General features: G+C 42.5%; 1 protein-coding gene across 1 annotated transcript; it reads right to left on the reverse strand.

Annotated features, from left to right (window-relative positions):
- LOC142660171 (uncharacterized) lies at positions 1 to 26,364 on the reverse strand. The gene is made up of 7 exons (XM_075836788.1): positions 26,259 to 26,364; positions 18,919 to 19,082; positions 18,283 to 18,456; positions 18,075 to 18,198; positions 10,782 to 10,879; positions 10,533 to 10,644; positions 1 to 6,434 (listed from the first exon to the last, which is right to left on the reverse strand). Exons 2-7 carry the CDS (start codon positions 18,994 to 18,996, stop codon positions 4,978 to 4,980), a joined length of 2,043 nt encoding a protein of 680 aa, XP_075692903.1. The 5' UTR covers positions 18,997 to 19,082; positions 26,259 to 26,364; the 3' UTR covers positions 1 to 4,977.
- Positions 26,365 to 26,440: the final 76 nt, after the last annotated feature.

Consider the following 26,440-nt stretch of genomic DNA (forward strand, 5'->3'; position numbering starts at 1 on the left):
AGTACCAAATTGACATTGTCAGGTATTAACAAAAATACAAGGATACATTTCTTCATATATAGCGATATGTATATACAAACACAGAACAAAACTCTAACAAACAGCCTTTTATTACCAAGATAATTTTTTTTTAAAAAGGACCTGATATATGCAGTTCAGCGGAGAAGCACAGTGGAGGAATGGAAGACTGAGTAGAAACATCAGCAGCCCCCAAGTCCAACTAGATTTGATAATTGGATATCAAAATTGAGGTCAAAACTATTGACTAGTATCAGGGTTGACTACCCATGAATGCCATATTTTCAGAAATTTACCTGGGCATCCGCGCGCTTTATATGTGAGTTAAAAGTGTGTCAGATTAAAGTTTACCAACATGATCCATTCTGACAATGTGGTAACCGTGGGGTGTTTCCAATTCATGGGGATGGTTTTCTTTACATAAAACAATAAGATCATCATAAGGGATCTGGCAGCTACAGTATGTAGAAGATCTTCCACCAGTAGTAAGAGGCAGATTCTATGATCAAGTAATTCCAAATTTTAGTTCAATAAATTCCATAACTTAAAGGCTATATACACATTTGATGGGCATTTTTTTGTTAATACAGGTCAGTGTGTTTAGTGTCATTTTATAATTAGTCTTTATTAAAAATTAGTTTTACTTTTTTAGATACAGCTGCTCTGTATTCTCTATACACAGCAGCTCTATCTTTCGCTATTACCTGAATCCGTCAGTTCCATGGCCCTGACGGGTTCAATGTCAGCTTTTACAGGAAGAAGCCAAATGGATACACAGGCTTTTGTCACCTTCCTATAGCTTTTGTATCTTAGACTTACCTGTACACTTATGTATACCGATTGACGTTATGTCGACATTATAGCACTATTATAGTATCACTAGTTCATCATGTGATATATGCGGCATTCCTACTTTATATAATACACATTATCCGTTGTCCACTTTGATGGATTACATCTTCTTCCTTGTTTACTCAGAAATAGGACTATTTCACAAACCTAATTTTTAATACAGTGTATCGTTAGGTATTTCATAGTACCGGTTTATCTCTATGGACTATAGATCATTTATACACTAAGTAACATAATTATTACTACTTACGAACTTTATACCTAATGCAGCCTCTTTGTCTCCTTATATCTAGGAGCTATTTTTAGATATGATATTTAGATGTGTGTTCCTCTTAACACACATCTATTACTTACCGTTAAATCAGTGCATAGATCCAAGATTGCGGGCTATAAGTCCACAGACATGCGTATTTGCCGTTTTGTAACCTCAATCGGCTAAGGCCACTTTGGGACGGTATGCGTATGCGCCGCCCACGCGTACTGACTGGTGTATAGGTACCTCTATCTGATTGGCTAAACTATATGTCAATCTGACGATACAGAGGTTCGTCACGGTCTGTGTAACCTTATTGGTTCCCACACAGGGGATTCCTGTGTGGGCTATGTCTTATAGCCTTAATCGGCTCGCGCATATTGACTGGTGCATGTGCACCTTTACTTGATTGGCTTACCTAGATGCCAATCTTACTTTACAGAGGCTCGTCACTGTCTGTGCAATTCTATTGGTCCCCACACAGGTGATTCCTGTGTGGGGCACGTCTGAGTTTTTAAATTACAAGGAAGTAGAGTGCGCGGTCACAAGCCCCATTGTGATCCCCTGAGGATGTTGTGTTGACAACGAAACATGTCGGGGGGCTATATATATATATATATATATATATATATATATATAAATTTTAACTGCTATGACCTACTAGCTTCTAAATCTTATATACCGTGACACCGGCGTATGTCCGGCAGTCTGCAGCTGCTGACGCAGGCATCCTATTGAAATTAGATTTTCGTACCTAATCCTGCCTCAATCTGGCAGCACTTATATGAAGCATTTGCTAGTTGTCTATAGCCAATTTTAACTCTTTGTGCCTTTGTTGTCCATCCTGGATTTTTTATTAATAGATCATTAAAAGTTATATCTTACTTACATTCAGTTGGGAGCTGGGAAAATGGGTTTCACTGTGCCTCTGGCACATTAGTTTCTTCGATTGAATTATTTACCTGCTAGCTACCCGGGTCTTCTCAATAGCTTAGTAATAAAAAAGTTACACCAAACACACTGACTGACCTGTTTATTAAAAAAATAAAAAGCCCATCAAAGGTTTATATAGCCTTTAAGTCCAGAAATTAGAAATAACTGGACGATCCATCAGCTCTTTGACAACGTGGACAGATAGGAGAATGTATTCGTCCCATCATAAACAATTTGGAAGGAGTGTAAGAAATTTAATGAGAAAGTTTTAAATTGCATAAGGCGGTCTCTTGTTGATATTAAAGGATCAGTCAAAGCAGTCAGCATTTCTTTATGATAAGTAGATACAGAGGGAGGAGCTTGGGACCATCGGTCTAGAATTCTATCACGTTTTTTTTGGAAGAGACATGCAATAATTGTCTATATAGCATGGCTATAGGTTTAGTCAACGCCTCTTGTGTTACCCAATCCTCCACCGGGATGTACATAATCTGACAATATACCCTGAAAACTGTGACCAGAGGGCATGTCTAAGCTGGAAATAACAAAACCTGAAATGAGGTGGGATCTGGTGTTTGGCCCAAAGTTGTGCAAAGGTAGCCACCTTATCTTCCACTACCACATCACCCAAAGTTAATATACCGAAGGCTATCCCCCTACTGGGGTTAGTAAGTCGCTGTAACTGTGGCAGGAGTGGATTATACCAAAGCATCCTAGGTGACCAGGACACTGTCTCCGAGCTGAAAAGCAACAGTGACCTCTGCCAAACCTCCAGGGTAGTCTGCAGTGGAGTTGTAAGGAGTGTCCTGGTGGGGCTGTTTATATATAGGAGTTAACTAAAGCTATGTAGTAGGCTAGAAGTGAAGCTTCCAGATCTGTACAGGGGTTAAAATGTCTGTGAGTAAACCAGAACCCAACATACACTAGTTGGCTGGCAAGGAAATCAAAGGGAGGAGCCTGGGACCATCGGTCTAGAATTCTATCACGTTTTTTTTGGAAGATACATAATTGTCTGTACAGCGTGGCTATAGGTTTAGTCAACACCTCCTGTGTTCCCCAATCCTCCACCGGGGATGTACATAATCTGACAATATACCCTGAAAACTGTGACCAGAGGGCATGTGTAATATAGAAATAACAAAACCTGAAATGAGGTGGGATCTGGTGTTTGGCCCGAAGTTGTGCAAAAGGTAGCTACCTTATCTTCCAAATCACCCAAAGTTAATATACCTAAGGCTATCCCCCTACTGGGGTTAGGAATTCGCTGTAACTAAGGCAGGATCGGATTATACCAAAGTGGCATCCTAGGTGACCAGGACACCATCTCCGAGCTTAAAAGCAACAGTGACCTCTGCCAAACCTCCAGGTGAGTCTGCAGTGGAGTTGTAAGGAGTGTCCTGGGGGGGCTGTTTATATATAGGAGTTAACTAAAGCCATGTAGTAGCCTAGAAGTGAAGCTTTCAGATCTGTACAGGGGTTAAAATGTCTGTGAGTAAACCAGAACCCAACATACACTAGTTGGCTGGCAAGGAAATCAAAGATATAGATTCGGAAGGGCCAGACCACCTTGTTCAGTAGGCAATTGTAGTATACCAAGAGCAATTCTGGGGAACCTCCTGCCCAAATAAACATCTTAAATATTTTCTCTATATTGGAGTAAAATGATAGAGGCAACCATACTGGGGAATTATGATAGAGGTACAGAAATCTAGGGAGGGACTTCATCTTAAACAAATTAATATGACCAGTAACTGTGAGAGGAAGATGTTTCCACTTATCAAAATCCAGCTTAAGACGTTGTACCAGGGGAACAATGTAGTCAGGTATAAAACTATGGATATTAGAGCTAATTACTATACCAAGTAATTGTATCTGCCCATTGTCGTGGGGAGGGAAGTGCAATATCCCTGGCCGCTGTAACCATCGCCATTACCAAGGACTTTGACCAGTTCATGGATAACCCAGAAAAGGATGTAAATACGTCAACCTCAGCTCGAAGAACTTTATGTCATGTGAACCGCTTATAGCCAGAGCAAGATGTTCAATAGTCAATGCAAAAGGTGAAGGGGACAACCGGCAACCGTGTCCCATCTCCTGGGCCAGGGTAAAGGAAGGGGAAATGTGACAATTAGTTTTGACACTTGCTATAGGTTGGGAGTAAAGTAGACATATTCATTGGATAAATCTCAGGCCAAGCCAAAATCTACCCAGCACAGACCACAAAAAGCAAAAACGGCAGCACTCCAGCAGGTTCAGTGAAAGAGGTGAACTTTATTCACCTTACGTTTCAGCTCACTCAATGGAGAACAGACCACAGATATGACCATTCTACCGAATCAAATGCTTTCTCCAAGTCCAAAAAGGCAACAATCCAGGAGCCACAAGTAATTGATACATCAGTGAATACCCACCGTAGGTGAATATCAGTGTCCTTCCCTGGCATAAAGCTAGATTCAATTAGGTGAATGACATGAGAGATAACCTTCTGCAAACGCACTGCTAGAATTTTAGCTAGTATTTTAACATTGCAATTAAGAAGTGAAAAAGGCCATTAGGAGCCAGTCTTTAGGATTTTAACGGGTTTGGGGATCAGAACTATAAGAGTCTCCCTCATTGGCAGGGGGGGTAGCATCTTTCTTAGATTGAAAAAGGTTAAGTAAATGAGAAGCAATCAGTTCCACATGTAATTTATGCCAGTTCATTATTAATGTCTGTGAATAAATTGATGTATTAAAAAAATTTTTTTTTTCTCATAGCATTTCCTACACTCAAAACGAGACTATGGTTTCTTCTGTATATGAATTCTCAGATGAGTTAAAAAAAACAACACATGAAAACATCAAAATGGCTTTCTTCGAGAGGGACTTCTCTGATGATCCCGAAGTTTGCCTTCAGTAATAATACTTCCCACATTCTGAGCATTAAAAAACCTTCACCTTGTGACTTCTCTCATGTGTAACAAGAACTGATTTATAGCTAAAACATTTGCCACATTCTGAACATGAAAATGGCTGCTCTCCTGTGTGAATTCTCTCATGTACTACAAGAGTTGATTTGTCTGTAAAACATTTGCCACATTCTGAACATGAATGCGGCTTCTCTCCTGTGTGCGCTCTCCCATGTTTAACAAGACTTGATTTATGTGTAAAGCCCTTCCCACATTCTGAACATGAATATGGTTTATCTCCTGTGTGAATTTTCTCATGTGCAACAAGACGACCTTTATTTGTAAAACATTTCCCACATTCTGAACATGAATACGGCATCTCTCCTGTGTGAATTTTCTCATGTGTAACAAGACTTGATTTTTGTGCAAAACATTTCTCACATTCTGAACAGGAATACAGCTTCTCCCCTGTGTGACTTCTTTCATGTCTAACAAGATATGATTTAGCTGTAAAGCCCTTCCCACATTCTGAACATGAAAGTGGGTTCTCTCCTGTGTGAATAATCTGATGTGTAACAAGATGCCATTTAGTTGTAAAACATTTCCCACATTCTGAACATGAATATGGATTCTCCCCTGTGTGAATTCTCTCATGTATAACAAGACTTGATTTATGTATAAAACATTTCCCACATTCTGAACATGAATATGGCTTCTCTCCTGTGTGACGTTTCTTATGTATAACAAGACTTGATTTATTTGTAAAACATTTCCCACATTCTGAACATGAATATGGCTTCTCCGATATGTGACTTCTCCCATGTCTAACAAGATGTGATTGATCTATAAAACATTTCCCACATTCTGAACATGAATATGGTTTCTCTCCTGTGTGACGTTTCTCATGTGTTACAAGATCTGATTTATATGTAAAGCATTTCCCACATTCTGAACATGAATATGGTTTCTCTCCTGTGTGACTTCTCTCATGTCCAACAAGACTTGATTTATCTGAAAAACATTTCCCACATTCTGAACATGGATACGGCTTCTCCCCTGTGTGCGTTCTCTCATGTTTCACAAGACTTGATTTATATGTAAAACATTTCTCACATTCTGAACATGAATACGGCTTCTCCCCTTTGTGACTTCTCTCATGTATAACAAGATGTGATTTACCTGGAAACCACTTCCCACATACTAAACAAGAGTATGGTTTCTTCCCTGTGTTACTTTTCTGTATAAAACCACCTGAGCTTTTTGTGGACTGTTTACCACACTGAAACCTTTTGCCCGCTTTCTGAGCAGTACTTCTGGTAACAATCTGGTATTGGCCAGGAGAAGGTTCCTCATTAGTAGAATTATATGCTAGATCTGTACTGTGAAGTCCTGGATGTACGGTAATGGGGTTTTCTCCTGAAGACTGCTGCTTGATATCTTCATCATCTATCGATAACATGAAGTTTCCCTCAGAGTTCTTACTGGAAGTTTCTATTAGGATTAAGAATAGATTGTGATATTTTTTTCTTCAAACCACAAAGTAGACAAATTTATAACATTTCTATTAGGCTGGAAACATGCAGTTTTTGATGCCGTTTGAGCTAAAGTCAGAAGGGGATCCAGCAGGAAGGTTAAAGTATAAGCCATTCCTTATAAATCCACCCTGCGTGTGATTCCAGCCTTACTTAAGATTTGAAAAACATTTTAAAATATATCAAATCCATGATTCTGGTATACAACAGCCACCACTTTTATTACATAAATTACTTGATGTAACTCAAATATTTGAGACGCACAACGATGTCTGGCAATCAGGCCTGTCCTCTGCCCACACATTTACTCCTTCACTACCAATTGGGCATCACTATAAATACAAGAACAAAGCAGATCTGTTAGATATTTATGCTGCGGTGTCTGAGGGAAGCGTAATGTAGTGAGACACGCTGATTTCAGCAGTCTATCACTTAGTCAGTAATGTGCAGAAGTTTAGGAGATTGTTCATGATAGCAATAAATGGCTTGAGTCAAATGATATGCACGCTCCCCCCTCCTTCCAATCTATGGGGAGAAATGCGTTAAACAGCGACTGGAGGGAAGGAGGAAGCATGCATATCATTGGGCTCAAGCCCTGTATCACTGTACCAGCGATGCAACTATATCATGTAAAATCATGGCCACAGTCTACATTTAACAAGATAATGTGCCATAACACAAAGGACACATCTCATGCTGAATTCACAGACATGACAATGCGGTCTGTAGAGAATAATGGCTGCACAGTCACCGGATCTCAATTTTATAGAACATCTTTATGATGTAGCGGAATAGACAGAGTGAGGTTATTAATCATAATCTGTAATAAAGGTTTCCAGTACATTGTTATATCATTCCACTAAGAATTCAGGATGTTCTAAGGGGAAAGAGGGTCCTATAGAGTACTAATAAGGTGGATCTAGTGAAGTGGCCTCTGAGAGCAGGTGATCACCACTGATATATCTTTGTATGTAGATTACATGTGAAATACGAGATTTCTTATAATAATGGATCTAGAACTAAACACAAAAAAAAAACAACCACATCTTTATCGCCACTATAAGAGCTTCTTAAAGACCCTAAGGCTGGGTTCACACGACCTATTTTCAGGCGTAAACGAGGCGTATTATGCCTCGATTTACGCCTGAAAATACAGCTCGAATACGTCGGCAAACATCTGCCCATTCATTTGGGTTTGCCGATGTACTGTGCCGACGACCTGTAATTTACGCGTCGTCGTTTGACAGCTGTCAAACGACGACGCATAAAATGACTGCCTCGTCAAAGAAGTGCAGGACACTTCTTTGGACGTAATTTGAGCCGTTTTTCATTGAATTCAATGAAGAACAGCTCTAAATTACGGCTGTCAATGACGCCTCGCAAAATGCGAGTAGGAGCAATTACGTCTGAAATTACGGAGCTGTTTTCTCCTGAAAACAGCTCCGTAATTTCAGACGTAATGGTGGATATCGTGTGCACATACCCTTAAAGGAGACCGACCAGAAGACATGTTTCAGAAAAGCTATTTAGTGTAAAGTAGATTATAGTAGAGATCTGATTGCTTAATATTGCAGTCTAAGGTTGTACAACGGGAATATCCCGAAGACAACATGTCCCCTTGTGACTTGTGGGCAGAGTTGTCATGGGAACCTTGTGTGTTTTGTAAGGCTGGGTTCACACGTGGCTGAATTTCACTTAAATTCCGCTGCGGACACTCCGCAGCGTTAATCCGCAGCGGAGCCGTTTCTGCATTGACTTCCACTTCTATTTAGAAGTGTTCGTTTAGACGATGCGTAACATTCCGCTGCGGAGCATAGGCTGCGGAGCGGAATTTGGTGTCCGCAGCATGCTCTGTCTGTTGCGGAGCAGTGGCGGACTCATGGCGGAATTTCTCCATTGACTTCAATGGAGATTCTAAGTTCCGCAATGAAGTCCGCAGCTGTCATGCACATGTTATGTGTGCTGCGGATCCGTCTTGCTTTTTTGCCATGACATTTCTTCATTCTGGCTGGACCTATGTATTTCTAGGTCTACAGCCAGACTGAGGAAGTCAATGGGGCTCCCGTAATTACGGGAGCGTTGCTAGGAGACGTCTGTAAATAGTTACTGTCCAGGGTGCTGAAAGAGTTAAGCGATCGGCAGTAACTGTTTCTGCACCCGGGACAGTGACTACCGATCACAATATACAGCTACCTGTAAAAAAATAGAAGTTCATACTTACCGAGAACTCCCTGCTTCTGTCTCCAGTCCGGCTTCCCAGGATGACGTTTCAGTCTAAGTGACGGCTGCAGCCAATCACAGGCTAATAACAGGCTGCAGCGGTCACATGGACTGCCGCGTCATCCAGGGAGGTCGGGCTGGATGCCGAAAGAGGGACGCGTCACCAAGACAACGGCCGGTAAGTATGAATTTCTTTGACTTTCACTAGGGAAAGTGCTGTCCCTTCTCTCTATCCTGCACTGATAGGGAGAAGGGAAGCACTTTTCCCGCAGTCCGCAGCAGCTAGTCCGCATCAATTTACTGCACATTTTGTGCAGATCCGCAGCAGAATCTGCAACGCAGATTCTGTGCGGCATTGATGCTGACAGTTGCGGAGGAAATCCGCCACGTGTGGTCATGCCCTAATAGTTCCTCAATTCTTGTCCCCGCCTCATATTAAATATAGAACTATAATGAGGATCTTTCTTCTCGCCGTTATTATTAGAGGATACGTAATGGTTTAACTAATTAAATTACAAGCAATCACCAAAATGTATGTTTTTTTTTTAAATTTCTATTGACTTGCCCAGAATGATGCTTAACCCTTTCCTGCACAATAACTTACATGTGCTCCGATTCATACATGTGAATATGATTGTTCCATTTATCTGAAGGAGGCAGAAATCCGTGCACAGAAACAGTCACAGGAATTTCTGCAACAAATCAGTGTGAATTTACCCTTATGCCTCCTTCACGGTATTTTTTTGGGCTTGTAAAAAAACACTAACACTTCTAGACTTATTTACAAGAGTTTTTCTGCTGTTTTTTTCATACATTTGTGACAAGCTTTTTTCTGGTGTTTTTCAATGAAAAAATGCCCCCCCAAATAAAAGCTAAAAACTGAGAGAATTCTGCACTTTGAAAAAACCCCAGAAACAAAAACTACACAATGGACCCAGAAAACGCACTAAAAGGTCAGAAAAACACCACAAAAAAAAAAAAAGCTGCGTGTCAAGCCAACATTGCAATGTCAAGGCTGGAAGTGTCAAGGAGGCACCCATTAGTATTGATTGTGGTGCTCAAGTGGTTAACTTAAGTTTTCCCAGTTCCCAGCTATTAGGCTGGGGCTAGACTTATTTTTGTAGCGAGTGATAAAATTGTCAAGCAACTTGGTAGCGTTTATTTCTTAATTGCTACATGCTAAGATTTCAGAGCTACACACTTGTCAGGAGCGTTTAAGAGATCAAGTTACTCAATTAATTCCTAGGGACAGCGATTTATCACTCACTATACAAAAGTCTGTCTAGCCCCTGCCGTAGCGCCTCTGTTATCTGACACTAAGCCTAGTGCATGACCGGATTTATTGATCACCTTGTAGAGAACTTCTATGTGCAGTCACAGCTCTCTCAGGTCCTGCACTATGTATAACACATTCTATGAAGTGTTAGGGTATGTTCACACGGCTTATTTTCGTCCGTTTTTCGTCCAAAAAACGTCCCAAAAAAAACGGAAGCAGAATGCCTCCAAATACCTGGCCATTGATTTTAATGGGAGAAAACAGCATTCTGTTCCGACGCGGCATTTTTTTACATTACATCTTGAACTGGCTTTGGAGCAGTTTTTCATTGACTCCTTAGAAAAACCAGCTCCAAAATGGCCGTAAAAAACGCAGCGAAAAACTCGAGTTGCTAAAAAAAACTTCTGAAAAATCAGGAGCCGTTTTCACTTAAAAACAGCTCCGTATTTTCAGACGTTTTTGGTTAAGCGTGTGAACATAGCCTTACTGTAATATAGAACTAAGGAGGAACCTCACCTTATGAAATTTTCCAATTCACTTTTTAAATTCATTATTACTGACCTGTGGTAACACTTCCTGGAATTCCCTCCTCCGCTTCACTATTACACGGTTGATCGCCCCTCACCCGCTCTTCTTCTTCATCCTCCGCTTTATTATTTGTCAGATCTTCCCCCTGATTTCACATATGTAACAATTCAGTACAATACAGCAGAAACCACCAAAATCTATGACCACATCTATGACCGCAGGACCAAAAAGCTCCACACACCCCCCCTATATAGATCTTGTATAGGGCTCAGCTTCATCTACCTGATGATTCTCTGGGACATTGGGATTTTCCTCTGGACAGTCCTGGGAATACAGAGGACTGGGACATCTCTCTGGTGGATTTCTCTTACTGGATCCATCTGTAGGAAACACACAGCGACTGAATACATGACTACTGTATATCTGTCTATATATCAGACACTTCTCTCTACACCTTTAATTCTAGGTTTATCAGAGTCTAAACTGCACATCCTGACAATTGCGGATACAGATGAAAGTTGTCGGGTGCAAAGACCATTTTTTAACCCCTTAACGCAAAATCACGTAACTGTACGTGATAAGCGTTAAGGGGAAGTATGGAGCGAGCTCACGGGCTGAGCTCGCTCCATACACAACAGGTGACGGCTGTTACACGCAGCCGACACCTCACTGCAACAGGCAGGAATCAAAGTTCACTTTGATTCCGCCCATTTAACACCTTAAATGCCGGCAGCTTTTAAAGTGTTAGAATCAGGGGGGCTGTTAACAACGGTTGCTATGGCAGCCTGGGGGCCTAATAAAGGACCCCAGGTCTGCCATCTTTGTACTCCTTTGAAGCTATGCCTCCGGAAGGTTTTCAAAGGAGATTGTCAGAATCACGATATACTGCGATACATTAGTGTTGCAGTAGATCATGCAAGCGATCCAACAATCGCTGCTTCAAGTCTCCTTGGGGGACTAATACAAAAAGTAAAAAAAACTGTTAAATCAAGTTTTTTTTTTTATGCTCCAAAAAAAAAAAAAAAAAGATAAAAAGTATTACAAGTTTAAAAAACCCCCCTTTTCCCATTTTTTCCCTAAATCAATGTTACAAAAATAAATAAAAGTTAACATAACTGTAAATCGCCGCGTCCGTAAAAGTCCGAACTATCACAATATAGCGTGTTTAACCCGCTTGGTGAATGCCGTAAAAAAAGATATATATAAAACAGGCAAATTGCTTTTTTTTGGTCACCTTAGCACTCAAAAAAAAAAAAAAAGTTAGAAAAAGTGATCAAAAAGTCGCATATACTCCAATATGGTATTAATGAAAACTACAGCTCGCCCCACAAAATTGAAGCCCTCACATCGCTAAATTGATGGAAAAATGTAAAAGTTATGGCTCTCAGAACAAGGCGACACACAAAAAAATTTTAATTTATGAAATTGTTTTTTGTTTTTTTTTAAAGTGGTAAAAGATAAAACAAAACATATAAATTTGGTATCACCGTCATCGTATCAACCTGTAGAATAAGGTGAATATGTCGTTTTTAATCTCCTGATGGATGCTGTAAAAACAAGACCCCCAAAAAATAGTGTAATCGCAGTTTTTTTGAACATTTCACCCCACAAATATTTTTTTTTCAGCTTCCTAGTACATTATGTGGTAGAATAAATTCTGCCATGAAAAACTACAACTTGTCCCACAAAAAACAAGCCCTAATTTGGCTATATAGACGGAAAAATAAAAAATTATAGCTTTTGGAAGGTGGGGAGGAAAAAACAAAAGTGAAAATCCAAAAAATGGCTGAGGAGGGAAGAGGTTAAAAGCTCCCTGCCAACCCAAAAAAAGTGCCCTGAAACAATGACACCTCTCGTTATTAGCGAATTCTACATTTCATGGTAGGGAACCCACGGTCAGACAAGATACAACTACTCCAAGTTTCCTTTCCCTTGCGCTGTTATGAAGAAAAAAATATATATGATTACATTTAATTGTAATTGTTTTCCATGAGCTCATGACAGGAGAGAGATCGAGAGAGAGAGAGAGACCTCTTCGGACATTTGCACATATACATATAATTTTTTTTAAATGAAGCCAATTCACACGGTCCTCCTCAATTTATAGAGTAATCACCCGTAACATTAAAACCACTGACAGGTGAAGTGAAGAACATTGATGATCTCGTTACAATGGCGCCTGACAAGGGGTGCGAGATATTTATGCAGCAAGTGACAGTTTTTAAAGTTGATGTGTTGGAAACATGGAAAAGCATAAGGATCTAAGAGACTTTAACAAGAGCCAAATTGTGACGTGTAGACGATTGGCTTAGAGCATCTCCAAAATGGCCGGTCTTGTGGGCTGTTCCCTATATACAGTGGTTAGTATCTACCAAGAGTAGTCCAAGGAAGGACAACCAAGGAACCAGCAACAAGGTCACTGATGTGTGTGGGCAACAAAGGCTAGCCCGTCTGGTCTGATCCCACAGGAGAACAAGTGGCTGAAAAACGTAATGCTGGCAATGATAGAAAGGTGTCGGAACACGCAGAGCATCACATCTTGCTGTATTTAGAGCTGCGTCACCACAGACTAGTCAGAGTGCCCATGCGGACTCCTGTCCTCTGGCTAAAGCTTCTACAATGGGCACGGGAGCGTCAGAACTGGACCATAAAGCAATGGAAGGTGGCCTGGTCTAAATAATCACGTGGGGTGCGTGTGCATCACATTCTTGGGGTAGAGATGGCACCAGGATGCATTATGGGAAGAACTACTGTAGAATAAATTGATGAGAAACGTAATACTGGCAGCAGAGGGGCTGGTGGCAGAGGCAGTGAGATGATCTGGGCAATGTTCTGCTGGGAAAACTTGTGGAAATCATGTGAATGTTACTGTGACACGTCCCACCAACCTAAACATTGTTACAGATCAAGTACACCCATTCATGGCAGCGGTATTGTCAAATGGCAGTGGCCTCTATCAGCAGGATAATGTGCCCTGCCACACTGATTATTCAGGAACGGTTTGAAAAACATGACAAAGAGTTCAAAGTGTTGACTTCAACTCCTAATTCCCCAGATCTTAATCTGGTGGATCATCTGTGGGACGTGCTGGAAAAACAAATCTGATCCATGGAGGCCGCACCTCATAACTTACTGGATCTGCTGCTAATGTCTTGTGCCAGATATCAAATGAACCTTCAGAGGTCTTGTGCAGTTCCATGCCTCGATGGGTCAGAGCGGTTTTCGTGGCATGAAGGGGATATACACAATATTAGGCAAGAAGTTATAATGTTATGGCTGATGATGGTAGATTTTACGCTCTGTGCACAACACGTTTTGAGCCTTCTGTCAGAGTTATACATTGGTAGGAATCCTGATGTACACCTCCGATGGAAGGCTGCAACAAATCCCACTGTAGACAAACAGTGGAATACGTTGCCTATACAGCCCCTTACCCCTCGGAGGCAGCGCTTCAATGAATAATACACCGTATAGGGGAATATGGAGAGGTGCTTTACACTACTTCCATCAGGAGGAAGCAGTCAGTGTAACAGAGGTACAGTGATCACCCCACCTCGTTCCTCCTCCTTGCTCCCCCATATACTATGTATAGTTCATAGAAGCACTGCCTGTCTGTATGTAGTTTATTCCGTTCTTGCAGCCACCTTGTTCATGAGTTCCTATCAGGGAGTGAGAGCATGTATTGTGCCCAGCTAGGAGGTGCGGGCTGAAAACGGGCTATTCCTGACTGCGGCATGAGCAGAGCTAGGTGGGCATGATCATGGATGGACAGTAAAAAATAAAAAATTTTTGCACAGACGAAGCATTAGCGAAACGCGTGTCGGGTCTAGCAGCGGACCCCCGGTCTTGATCTCCTGGTTATTCCCGTATTTGACAGGTGTATGTATTTTGTTGCTTAAATGTGACTTTTTTATTGCCTTTATACTTCTGATACTCTATATACCAATCCATGCAAAAAAAAAATTTTTTTACTGTCTATTCTAGTAACTTAATATCTATATAATTCAGGGGGATCCTTTGACCGGATTATTATCTGGTTGATCCGCTGCATGAATCTTCTGATTCCATCTTTTATCTGCGAGGGATTTATGCTTTTATTGTGTTCAAAGTGTTTGTCTCTATTTGACGTCAATAAAGCAATGGGTGCGTGAAGACCATGCATGTCACACGGAAGCGCTTCCGTGGAACAAGCGTGATTCGCGCAACAGCAGTGAAAAGGATGAATGAAAACAGAAAAGCACCACGTGCTTTTCTCTTTACAAACATCCAAACGGAGTGTCATAATGATGGCGGATGCGCAAAAAGCACACAACCGCGCACCATACAGGGCTGACACACGGAGCTGTTAAGTGCCTTTTGCACACGCAAAACGCCATGTTTCTTGTGTGCGCAAAACGCACGCGCTCGTGTGAATCTGGCCTAAGAGTGATGAAAGTCAAGAGGGAAGACCCTGTAGTGAATGACTTTTCAGTTTACAGGTTCACACGGCGTGTATTTGATGCGTTTTTTGGCACATTTTACATGCTGAAAAAAGCTGCAAAGAACGCTTGATTACGCTTTTCATTTACATAAAAGAGATAGCACATACAATGCGCTTTTTGGCGCAAGCATCTTTAGAAAACGCGTTGTGTAAATAAAGAAGTGTTGAGTCAATTCTTTTGAACGTAAAATGTTCCCATAGTTATTGGGAGTCCTAATTATGTGCCAAAAAACTTGCAAAAAAGCGCACACAAAGCGGGTAAAAAAAAAAAAAAAAAAGTGACAAAAAATGCTTGATTAATCTTCCCATTTACATCAATGGGATAGCAAGCCGTTAGTACATACTTTTTTTTTTTTTTAGACATTTTTAAAAAATGCGTTGCATAAAAAAAAAGTGTCGGCTCAATTCTTTGGAGTCCTAACAAAGCCCAAAAAAAAATAAAAAATCCCTGAATTTTAAAAACCACTTTACAAGAAACGCTAGTGTATTCGACAAGTTCACACATAGCTTCCGTGTGCGGTGCGTTGTTTCATTGGACCAAATGAATGGAATGGGCGAGACTGTTACATTAAAAAAAAAAAAAAAAAAACAGAACTGTGCATGGCCCCATAGAAATGAAAAATGTAAAAAAATGGATAGCACACTAAAGCATTTCACTGAAGTGTGCTTGAGGCCTAACTATTTTCTTTGCATGTTCCGCTGGACCTATTGGACTACGTCGTAGATTCGTTGGACTACTGCGATGATCTACTTTTTTTTTTTTAAATAAAATGGTTAGCAAGGATTGTATGGGGGAGTTTTTATTTCAATAAAAATATTTTCTTATGCCTGTGTTTTTTTAATACTTCATTAGCGCCTTATTAATGGCAGTTGTCTGTTTGACGATGCCCATTACTAACGCGGGGGGGTTAGTGTTAGCCAGTAAAGGGCTCGCACTAATCCCCCATTTTTGCCCCGGTACTCACAGCCACCAGGGGTGCCGGGAACAGCCGGGTACAACCCAGTATCGGACCACCTGTCGTGATGGATAAGCACTGGGACGGCCGCAGGCTGGTATTATGAGGCTGGGAAGGGCCAAAAACAGTGGTAATGCTAGCCTGCTGCTGCTATGTTGTATCTGGCTGATTATAAAAAAAATAAGCCCCGCCGTAGTAATGGGCGATGTCAGACAACTGCCATTATCAATGTGCTAATAAAGTATTAAAAAAATACAGAGACATAAGAAAAGATTTTTGTAGAAATAAAAACTCTCCCACACAACCCTCGTTAAACATTTTATTTAAAAAAAAGAAAAATAGATCATCACTGTAGTCCACCGAATCTACGACGTAGTCCCATGGAACCTACAAAACAAAAAAAATAAAAGTTAGGAATATGAAAAATAGAAATACTTATATTCACCTACAGCGACTTCAGTCTTCTCCCCTGCACCACTATAAAAATATTAGGTCAATGAACTGTAGATTCTATTGTGGCCCACAGGACCTAGAGATGAGCCACAAATATTAAAGATATTAATAATTCTGGCGCATCATGGAGCTCCCCCCACAAACCACTTCCACACATGCAGAGGCTCTGCAAACCCCCCCACACACGCACCCACCAACCCCACATGCACCCTGCACGCACCCCCCAAATCCCACCCATGCGCACGCACAAACCCCCCCCCCACACACTCCCCCGCAAACCACTACACAACCCCACCCACCGACAAACACCCCCGCACACACCACCGCAAACTCACACACACACGCACACACACCCCCGCAATCCACCACTACTCCCGCCCCCCCCCCCCACAAGCACCCTGCACACACACGCCTTACCCGCTATGCTGCCGGGCTTCAACAAGATGGCGCCAGCTTTCCCCGTACAAACCGGCTTCTACGCTGGTTTCTGTGAACTGCGCATCTCACATAGCATGCGCAGTAAAAAAGTTAGAATGGCAGAAGCCAAGGAGATTGGGAAGGGAGCCGACCCTATCTCCTATTCCCTGTAATTGTCGAATTGCATCTGTTTTTGTGTCGTGAAGAGACATACAAAGAAGCAATGAAAAATGGCAGCCCTCATAAAAATAAAAATGTAATGTAAAAATTTTTTTTATATATTCAAATAAATAAAATATATATATATATTTTTTTTTTATTTTTTTTATTTTTTTTAACGACACCTTTCCTTTAACTCTCTCACTGCTTATCCTGAACTGCGCACGGCAGGGGGAAAAGTACAATACTGTTTATCCTGAGCACAGCTGGGACAGTAGTGTTACTGCAGGGAGAACGGCTTGTGTCTCCCTGCACAAAATGTAACCCCTTCTTGCATTAGCATGTACAGGCACGTCATGGAAAGGTTCAGCTGGCTGCATTGCAATGTACATGTACGTGATGGTGATCACCGTGGGAGCTCGGCTGTGATTGACAGCCAGGCTCCTGCTGCAATGGAGGATACTGGAGAAACATCCAATTCCCACAGTTTAATCCCTTAAATGCTGCATCGCCGACGGGTAGCCAAGGGGCTTGTTGTGAATACCAATAAAAAAAATCCTACACATATTAGGTATCCACATGACCGAAATTACCAGAAGAATTAATTTACTAGGTTATTCAGTGTAAAACGTGAACAGTATAAAAAATTTGTTAAAAAACGAAGCTGAAAATTGCTTATTTCCTATATTCACATAAAAAAAACAAAATCACATAAATTGATGCTACACAAAAATTCATTGTATATGATTGCTAAAAATCTACAGCTCGTCCTGCAGAAAACCAGAGAACACGGCTACAACCATGAAGAATAAAGCGATGTCTAACCGAATGTAGGGCAAACTATTTTACTGTTTTTCAAGGATCTGACTAAATGAGTGTGGTACCGAGCCGGGGACCCCCTCTCTGCCATTAATATATCATTATAGGACATATGGACAGTGGTTAGGTTTCTATTTGAAGTTAGAATTTAAGAACATACCCTATTGCAGCAAAGCAAGGAACGAACGAACGAACGAACGAACGAGTGATCGGAGCTAAGGAACCACGTGTGTATATTCTCCACACGATGGTATTAGGGCTTGAACAATATATATATCCGTCTCTTCTCACCTTGTGATGTGTGGGGCCGATAGTTCTCCAGCATGACCTCCTCATAGAGATCCTTGTGTCCTTCTAGATACTCCCACTCCTCCATGGAGAAATAGACAGTGACATCCTGACACCTTATAGGAACCTGACACACACAATGATACAGTCATTACCCAGACACCTCCAGTGCTGTTACTGTAGAATTTCCCAGCATTCCCAGCAGTGTCACCTCTCCAGTCAGCAGCTCAGTCATCTTGTAGATCAGTTCTAAAATCTTCTTCTCCTGTATCCGGGAGTGAGGGGGAGGCTCTGTGATGGGGCTCTGACTACTGCTCCATCCTCCTGACTCATGGATGATGGGAGTCGTACAGTCACCCGATGTCTTCTTCACTATTGTGTACTCCTGTGTATGGAGAGAGACACTTAGAGAACGGAACACAGTATTCCCCCCTCAGTAGAAAGAGGGAGATTGTGACCCCGCTGTATAGACCTCTAGTGACCCCACATCTGTAATACTGGAGACCTCACCTACAAAAAGACATTGAGGAAATATACCGAGGCCAAAACTGAAAAGGAACTAATATTGGGGGGACTAGATGGACCATGTGCTCTCCTCCTGCCGTCATCTCCTATGTTTCTATAGTCATCCTGATCCTCCTGGTTCCTGGTCATTCTCATTGCTCTACAACATTACTATTGCTGCATTGGTGACATGACACATAACTGACCATATTGGTGGCTGATCTTCAGCTTCTTGACGGCGCTTGGAAGGTCTGGACGCTGTTATACAGGACACTGGATTTCTTCCTATTATGTATTGTCCCTTCCCTATGTGTGACTTGTTCTATAATGTAGAAAAGTTTACCTCTCCGCTCAACAGGTAGATGATCTCCAAGGTGAAGTCTAATATTCTTCTGCTCATCTCATTCCTGTCCTTGTCCATCCTTGGTGGGTCATTCAGGAGAAGGAACGTTGTGGAGGAAAAGATGAGAAAACTGGAGGAACTGGAGGATCTAGTACTGCAGACGTCTATATGAGGAGAGGAGAAGATGGAGATCATACAGTGGACAACATCATGTGTGACATACAGAACCTCACTTATTGATCATTGAGAGAAACATCTTCTCAGAGCCGTCACCCCATGGAATAAAGGGGTACTCCCAACACGGACAACTCTCCCCAGGATATGCCAGGAATGTCTAATAGATGCGGCTCCACCTCTGGGTGGCCTTGTTAGGCGGTTCCTGTAACTCCTATAGAAGTGAATGGAGAGACACAATCTGCTCAGGTCCTCCTGCTATATAATCTGCTGCCAACAAATCAGACTGGTGGTCAATGTGACAGATGCCCTTTATGAATGAATATACCCCTAATATAAGTTTTTACAGATATTAGAAGTTACCTCAGAGATCCTGGATCTTCTGTATAGGGTTGTCACGATAGCAGAATTTGGACTTCGATACCGATATTTCGTTTAGTATTGCGATTTCGATACCAAAACAATACTTTGCCAACAGTATTAAAAAAAACTTCTTCCATTTTCTGATGTGTGGGGTGATGATGAATTTAACCTCCACGTGCCTCAAATTAATAGTAATTAACCCCATCATGTTTCTCAGTCATAATGGGTTAATGTGTAAAGTACATGATGGGGTTAATTACTATTAATGTGAGGCACATGGAGGTTAAATTCATCGCATCACGTGCCTCACAATAAGTGATAGAAAGCAGTGTTTATTTAATTTTTTTACAGCGTACACATCATAAAGGACGCAAAAAAATAGTTGTGCGGGTTATTACGGCTGCGCCAATACCGAATGTGTATATTTTATGTATTGAGACTTATTTTAATGTTTATTGTACAGAATGTGTATTTTTTTTTATTTAACCCCTTAATACTGAAGGTATTTTAAACCTTAATGACCGAGTAATTTTGTATGTTGTTCCATCGTCGCATTCAAAGATCTATAACTTTTCTATTTTTGTGTTGACATAGCTGTATAAGGACTTTTTTTTTTTGTGGGACAAGTTGTATTTTATAATAGCACCATTTTGGGGTACCTATTATTTATTGATTAACTTTTTAATAACTTTTTTTAGTGGGGTTCTGGAAAAAAAACAGAACTTTCGCCTTTTTTGCATCTTAATTTTACGCCGTTTACCGCGTGGTATAAATAACACAATAACTTTATTCAGCGGGTCGTTACGATTGCGGCGATACCAAATTTATATGGATTTTTTTATGTTTTCCTACTTTTACACAGTAAAAAAAAACTTTTTTCCAAAATTATTTGCTTTTGTGTCGCCATCTTTTAAGAGCCATAACATTTATTTTTTTTGACCGATGCCGCTGTATGAGGGCTTTTGTTTTTCGGAACGACTTGTAGTTTTTATTGGTACCATTTTGGAGTAGATGCGACGGTTTCATCACTTTTTATCAAATTCTTTTGAAGGCAGGATGAACAGAAAACAGCAATTCTGGCGTTGTTTTTTATTATATTTTTTACGCCGTTCATCGTGGGGGTTAAATAATGTAATCGGTTTACAGTTGGGTTAGTTACGGACGCGGCGACACTAAATATGAGTAACTTTTTTTCATAATAAAGTATTTTGTAAGGGGAAAAAGTAGGGGTTTTTATTTTTTTTACTTGGGACATTTATTTCAAACTTTATTTAACTTTTTTTTAGTTCTACTGGGGGACTTTACTATGCAAGCTTTTGATCGCTATTATAATACACTGCAATACTTCAGTATTGCAGTGTATAATTGCCGGTCAGAGTAAAACTGACAGGCACCTGTTAGGTCATACCTCTGGAATAGCCGAACAGGCAATCACTAAAAGGCAGACCTGGGGGCCTTTGTTAAGCCCCCAGGCTGCCATAGAACCAATCTGCACCCCACGATGCACGCGGGGATGCCAGTGGGATGCGAGAGGGAGCTCCCTCCCTCTAAAATCACTCAGATGCGGTGCTTGCTATTTAGCGCCGCATCTGAGGGGTTAAATAGGATTAAATACTGCTAGTGTTCTTCGATCGTTGCCCTGAAGCCCGAGGCTGTTCGCAACAGCACGGGCTTCAGGAGATCCCCGCACGACGTGGGGAAAGTTCTTCTCAAGTGCCGACGTGAAAAGGCGGTGCTTCAGAAGAACTACCCTGAACGGCCGACGTAAAAACACTATACTCCGGTCGTTAAGGGCTTAATATTACTGTATGTTTTACTTTAATGTACTGGCGTAAATCTATACACGGATAGTAATGCACTGGCATATATCTATATACTGTTAGTACACAGGCAGTTGTTAGGACATACCTAAGTAGCCTTAAAGAGGCTCTGTCACCAGATTTTGCAACCCCTATCTGCTATTGCAGCAGATAGGCGCTGCAATGTAGATTACAGTAACGTTTTTATTTTAAAAAAACGAGCATTTTTGGCCAAGTTATGACCATTTTTGTAGTTATGCAAATGAGGCTTGCAAAAGTCCAAGTGGGTGTGTTTAAAAGTACAAGTCCAAGTGGGTGTGTATTATGTGCGTACATCGGGGCGTTTTTAATACTTTCACTAGCTGGGCGCTCTGATGAGAAGTAACATCCTCTTCTCTTCAGAACGCCCAGCTTGTGACAGTGCAGATCTGTGACGTCACTCACAGGTCCTGCATCGTGACGGCCACATCGGCACCAGAGGCTACAGATGATTCTGCAGCAGCATCAGCGTTTGCAGGTAAGTCGATCTTACCTGCAAGCGCTGATGCTGCTGCAGAATCAACTGTAGCCTCTGCTGCCGATGTGGCCGTCACGATGCAGGACCTGTGAGTGACGTCACAGATCTGCACTGTCACAAGCTGGGCGTTCTGAAGAGAAGAGGATGTTACTTCTCTTCACAGCGCCCAGCTAGTAAAAGTATTAAAAACGCCCCGATGTACGCACATAATACACACCCACTTGGACTTGTACTTTTAAACACACCCACTTGGACTTTTGCAAGCCTCATTTGCATAATTACAAAAATGGTCATAACTTGGCCAAAAATGCTCGTTTTTTAAAAATAAAAACGTTACTGTAATCTACATTGCAGCGCCTATCTGCTGCAATAGCAGATAGGGGTTGCAAAATCTGGTGACAGAGCCTCTTTAACAACAGGAAATATGGTAAGACAGCCCTGGGGTCCTTCAATGGACCCTGGGCTGTCTGCCCATATATGGTATGTCCCTCGATTGCTTCCCAGGGATTCCCTGTGACGCGATTTAAAAGGCACCCCCCCTTCTAATTTTCCTCTTGAATGATGCGTTCAGCTTTGATCGCAGCATTCAGGAGAATAGCGGCGCGCGTGGTCAGAATGAGGTGATGCGGCCAGTGCTGCACTAATGAGCGGCGGTTCAAGCACTAAAGACAGAACATGGGGGTGTTTTGTAGTGCGCCCGCCATGTTCAGTCTTGATTGCCGCCGCTCATTAGTGTGGCGCTGACCGCATCGCATTATCCTGACAGCGCGCACTTGTCAGGATCAGGAGCGGGGCAATGGCTGTATTACACAGCCGCAGCCCCGCTCTCATACATTCATGTGTTCCAATGCTAAGCTGTGCGGCCGCAAAGCTTAGTATCGAAATACATGAAATAACAGTATTGAACCTTTTGCACAGTATCAAATTTTCGATGCATCGTGCATCCCTACTTCAGAGACATCTAAAATTCTTAATTTATTACAGTATTCCCCTATTCCATGTAGAGTGTTTCACCTGATAATAATTGTACTTCACTGTACTCTTAACTAACACTTTATTCACATCTGCAAGACAGACACCAACCGCGGTTCACGTAAGGTCCCGGCAGTGAAGAGTGTACGTACGGAAGGTCCCGGCAGTGAAGAGTGCACGTACGGAAGGTCCCGGCAGTGAAGTGTGAGGAAGCAGCATGTATTGTGCGGTGTGTGCAGGATCTCTGCATTATCTTATCACTTAGGCTGCGTTCACATCACCGTCTGTGTTCTGCTAAGGGGTTCCGTCTGAGGTTTCCGTCGGGTTAACCCCTCAGCGGAAAGGCAAAAACGGAAACCTCAGCTTCCGTTTCCCTCACCATTGAACTCAAATGGTGATGGAAACCTAGCTAATGCTTTCCGTCTGCCACCGTTGTGACAGGGTTCCTCCGTTTTGACGTAATCAAAAGCGCAGTCGACTGTTCTATTGGTTCCATCAAGAACAACGGAACCCTGTCACAACGGTGACTAATGGAAACCATTAGCTACATTTCCGTCACCATTGATCTCAACGGTGAGGGAAACGGAAGCTTAGGTTTCAGTTTGCCTTTCCGTTGAGGGGTTACCCGGACGGAAACCTCAGACGGAACCCCTGAATGGGAGGACAACGATGATGTGAACAGTCCCTTAGCAGCCAAATCTTATACACAGACTTCTGTAAAATGTGATGTGTACTCCTCCTTCCACATTACTCTGTGCTCCACCTTCTAGAACAGTCCTCTGCGCTCCTCCTTCTAGACCTGTCCTCTGCTTCTACATTACTCTGTGCTCCTCCTCCTAGACCTGTCCTCTGCTTCTACATTACTCTGTGCTCCTCCTTCTAGAACAGTCCTCTGCTTCTACATTACTCTGCGCTCCTCCTTCTAGACCTGTCCTCTGCTTCTACATTACTCTGTGCTCCTCCTTCTAGACCTGTCCTCTGCTTCTACATTACTCTGTGCTCCTCCTTCTAGACCTGTCCACCGCCTTCGACCACACCCTACTGATACAAATTCTCTAGTCCCTTGGCCCTCTCCTGGATCTCCTAATACCTTACCAACTAAACATTTAGTATCTCCCACTCACACACCACCACCTCCTCGTCCTACCCTCTCTCTGTTAGTGTCTTTCGAGGGTCCCAGTAAACTCACTGGTCATGATGTGACCTCCCTGTTACCTAGTTTGTCTAACGTTATCTCCTCCTTCTCCTCCCGCTTCCTAAAGATCAACATGGACAAAACGGAATCATTTTCATCCCATTTCACTCACCCCCTTACCAGAACTATCAGTCACAGTTAATGGCTCCGCACTTTTCCCCGTCTCAGAGGTCCGCTGTATTGGAATAACCCTTAATTTCAAACGGCACAGCCAAGCGCTTATCACTTCTTGCTGCCTCCACCACAAAAACCCTCTTGAAGTCAGTCTTTCCTCACCCTCGAACAAACAAACATGCCAGAATATATGTCCTCATAATCCACCGACTAGACTGCTCCACCATCCCTCTCTGTGGCTTCCCATCTAACACTATTGCACCCCTCCTACCCATTCTCAACTCAGCTGCAAGGGTAAATCTACCTCTCCCCTCATTCCACCTCTGTGGTCACTGGCTGTCCATTGCCTACTAAATTAAAAATGACATGGGAGGCTGTCAACATCCTGTCCCCTCCATACATATCTGCCCTAATCTCCTGATACCTACCCAAACTCCGGTCCACAACCTGTCCCCGCCATACAGTGCTGCCCTAATCTCCCGATACCTCCCACAAGATCTCCAGTCCACAACCTGTCCTCTCCATATGGCTCTGCTCTAATCTCCTGATACCTCCCCACACATAATCTCCGCTCCTCTGTTCCTCACAGAAGATTTCTCCCGTACATCCCCCATACTCTGGATCTCTTTAAACCAACACATCTGATTTCTCCCACAATCTAAACCTTCACTAGAAACCTGAATACCCCCTCTTCAGAAAAGCTTACACCCTGAAATAACTGGCTGCAACTACTCCACCGGATGACCGGCTTCTACCCTCACCTATTGACTCCTCTTGTGGAGCCTACGCGGGCAGGGTCTCTCCTCTTGTAGAGCGCAGTCTACGCGGGCAGGGTCTCTCCTTCTCTTGTAGAACGCAGTCTACGCGGGCAGGGTCTCTCCTTCTCTTGTAGAGTGCAGTCTACGCGGGCAGCGTCTCTCCTTCTCTTGTAGAGTGCAGTCTACGCGGGCAGCGTCTCTCCTTCTCTTGTAGAGTGCAGTCTACGCGGGCAGCGTCTCTCCTTCTCTTGTAGAGCGCAGTCTACGCGGGCAGGGTCTCTCCTCTTGTAGAGTGCAGTCTACGCGGGCAGCGTCTCTCCTTCTCTTGTAGAGCGCAGTCTACGCGGGCAGGGTCTCTCCTCTTGTAGAGCGCAGTCTACGCGGGCAGGGTCTCCTTCTCTTGTAGAGCGCAGTCTACGCGGGCAGGGTCTCTCCTTCTGGACCAGTCTGTCATCCATTAATGTTTATGGTCTCATGTTTTGTGCTTAACCCCTTGGACACGCAGCCAATTAAAAATTTTCCCCCTCCTTCCAAAAGCCAGAACTTTTTTATATTTCTGGTGACATTGCCGTATGAGAACATGTCTTCTATGGGACGTGATGTAGTTTTTAAAGGGGCTTTCCACGATCGGACAACTGACGACCGGAGCCATCTGCTTTCAGCAGGGACGTCTGGTGCCCGGAGGCAGCCGCTGATCGGTGCGGCGTCCGGGTGTCGGACCCCCACAGATCATATACTGAAGACCTGTCCCCTTTCACTGTAAAATCACACTGTAACAATTGGCTGGAACAATGAGAAGTGTCTGATGCTGATTGGTCACTGATTGGCCAGCCTCATACACTCCTCTGTACAACACCCAGTTGGTAAAAAGTAAAACACGCCCAGTTGGTCATTAAGAAACTAATTAGCATAAATCTAAAATTGCTCATAACTTGCTAAAAAATTATCGCATTTATTATCTGGTGACATAGTCTGTTTAAATAACTTGATATTTTAATAATTTGGACAATAACGGATGCGGCGATTACGTTACTTATTTTTAATGCTTACATCATTTTTTTGAAAAACAAAATAAAAAGCTTATTACAATGTATGACACTGGTAACCGGTCGACATCGCGCAGTTTCTTCGGAGGACAGAGGAAGCCGCTATCTCTAACTGATCAGATGCCGCGGTCACTATTGATCACGGCATCTGAGGGGTTAAACAGCCGGGATTGCGCTGTCTCTGATCTTGGCGGTTGCAAGAAGCCGTGTACGGTGCAGGCTCCGCTCCTTCTAGTGTGACGGCGCACGTACAACATAATACTATAGATCTGATGTCACCAAGGGGTTAAACCCTCCTGTATTTCATATTTACAGCACTAATAATAAATAATAATAATTACCAACACTGTGCCAGACAAAAACGCAACAAAACCGGACAGAAATGACCTCAAGTAACCTTACCTTACTACTGCATCATGGGAAATCTCATGACTGATAACAGAGAGAAGAACCCTAAGCAACAGCGGTGACCAGAAGCCACGTACACACTTCCAGCGCCGCTCTCTACCTCATACACGGAAACAGCTGAAGGACCTGTGATGACGTCACCACCATGTGACCGGGGAAAGAGGGGTGTGGCTTAT

Source organism: Rhinoderma darwinii, chromosome 1, assembly GCF_050947455.1.
Source record: "Rhinoderma darwinii isolate aRhiDar2 chromosome 1, aRhiDar2.hap1, whole genome shotgun sequence".
Classification (NCBI taxonomy): Eukaryota; Metazoa; Chordata; class Amphibia; order Anura; family Rhinodermatidae; genus Rhinoderma; species Rhinoderma darwinii.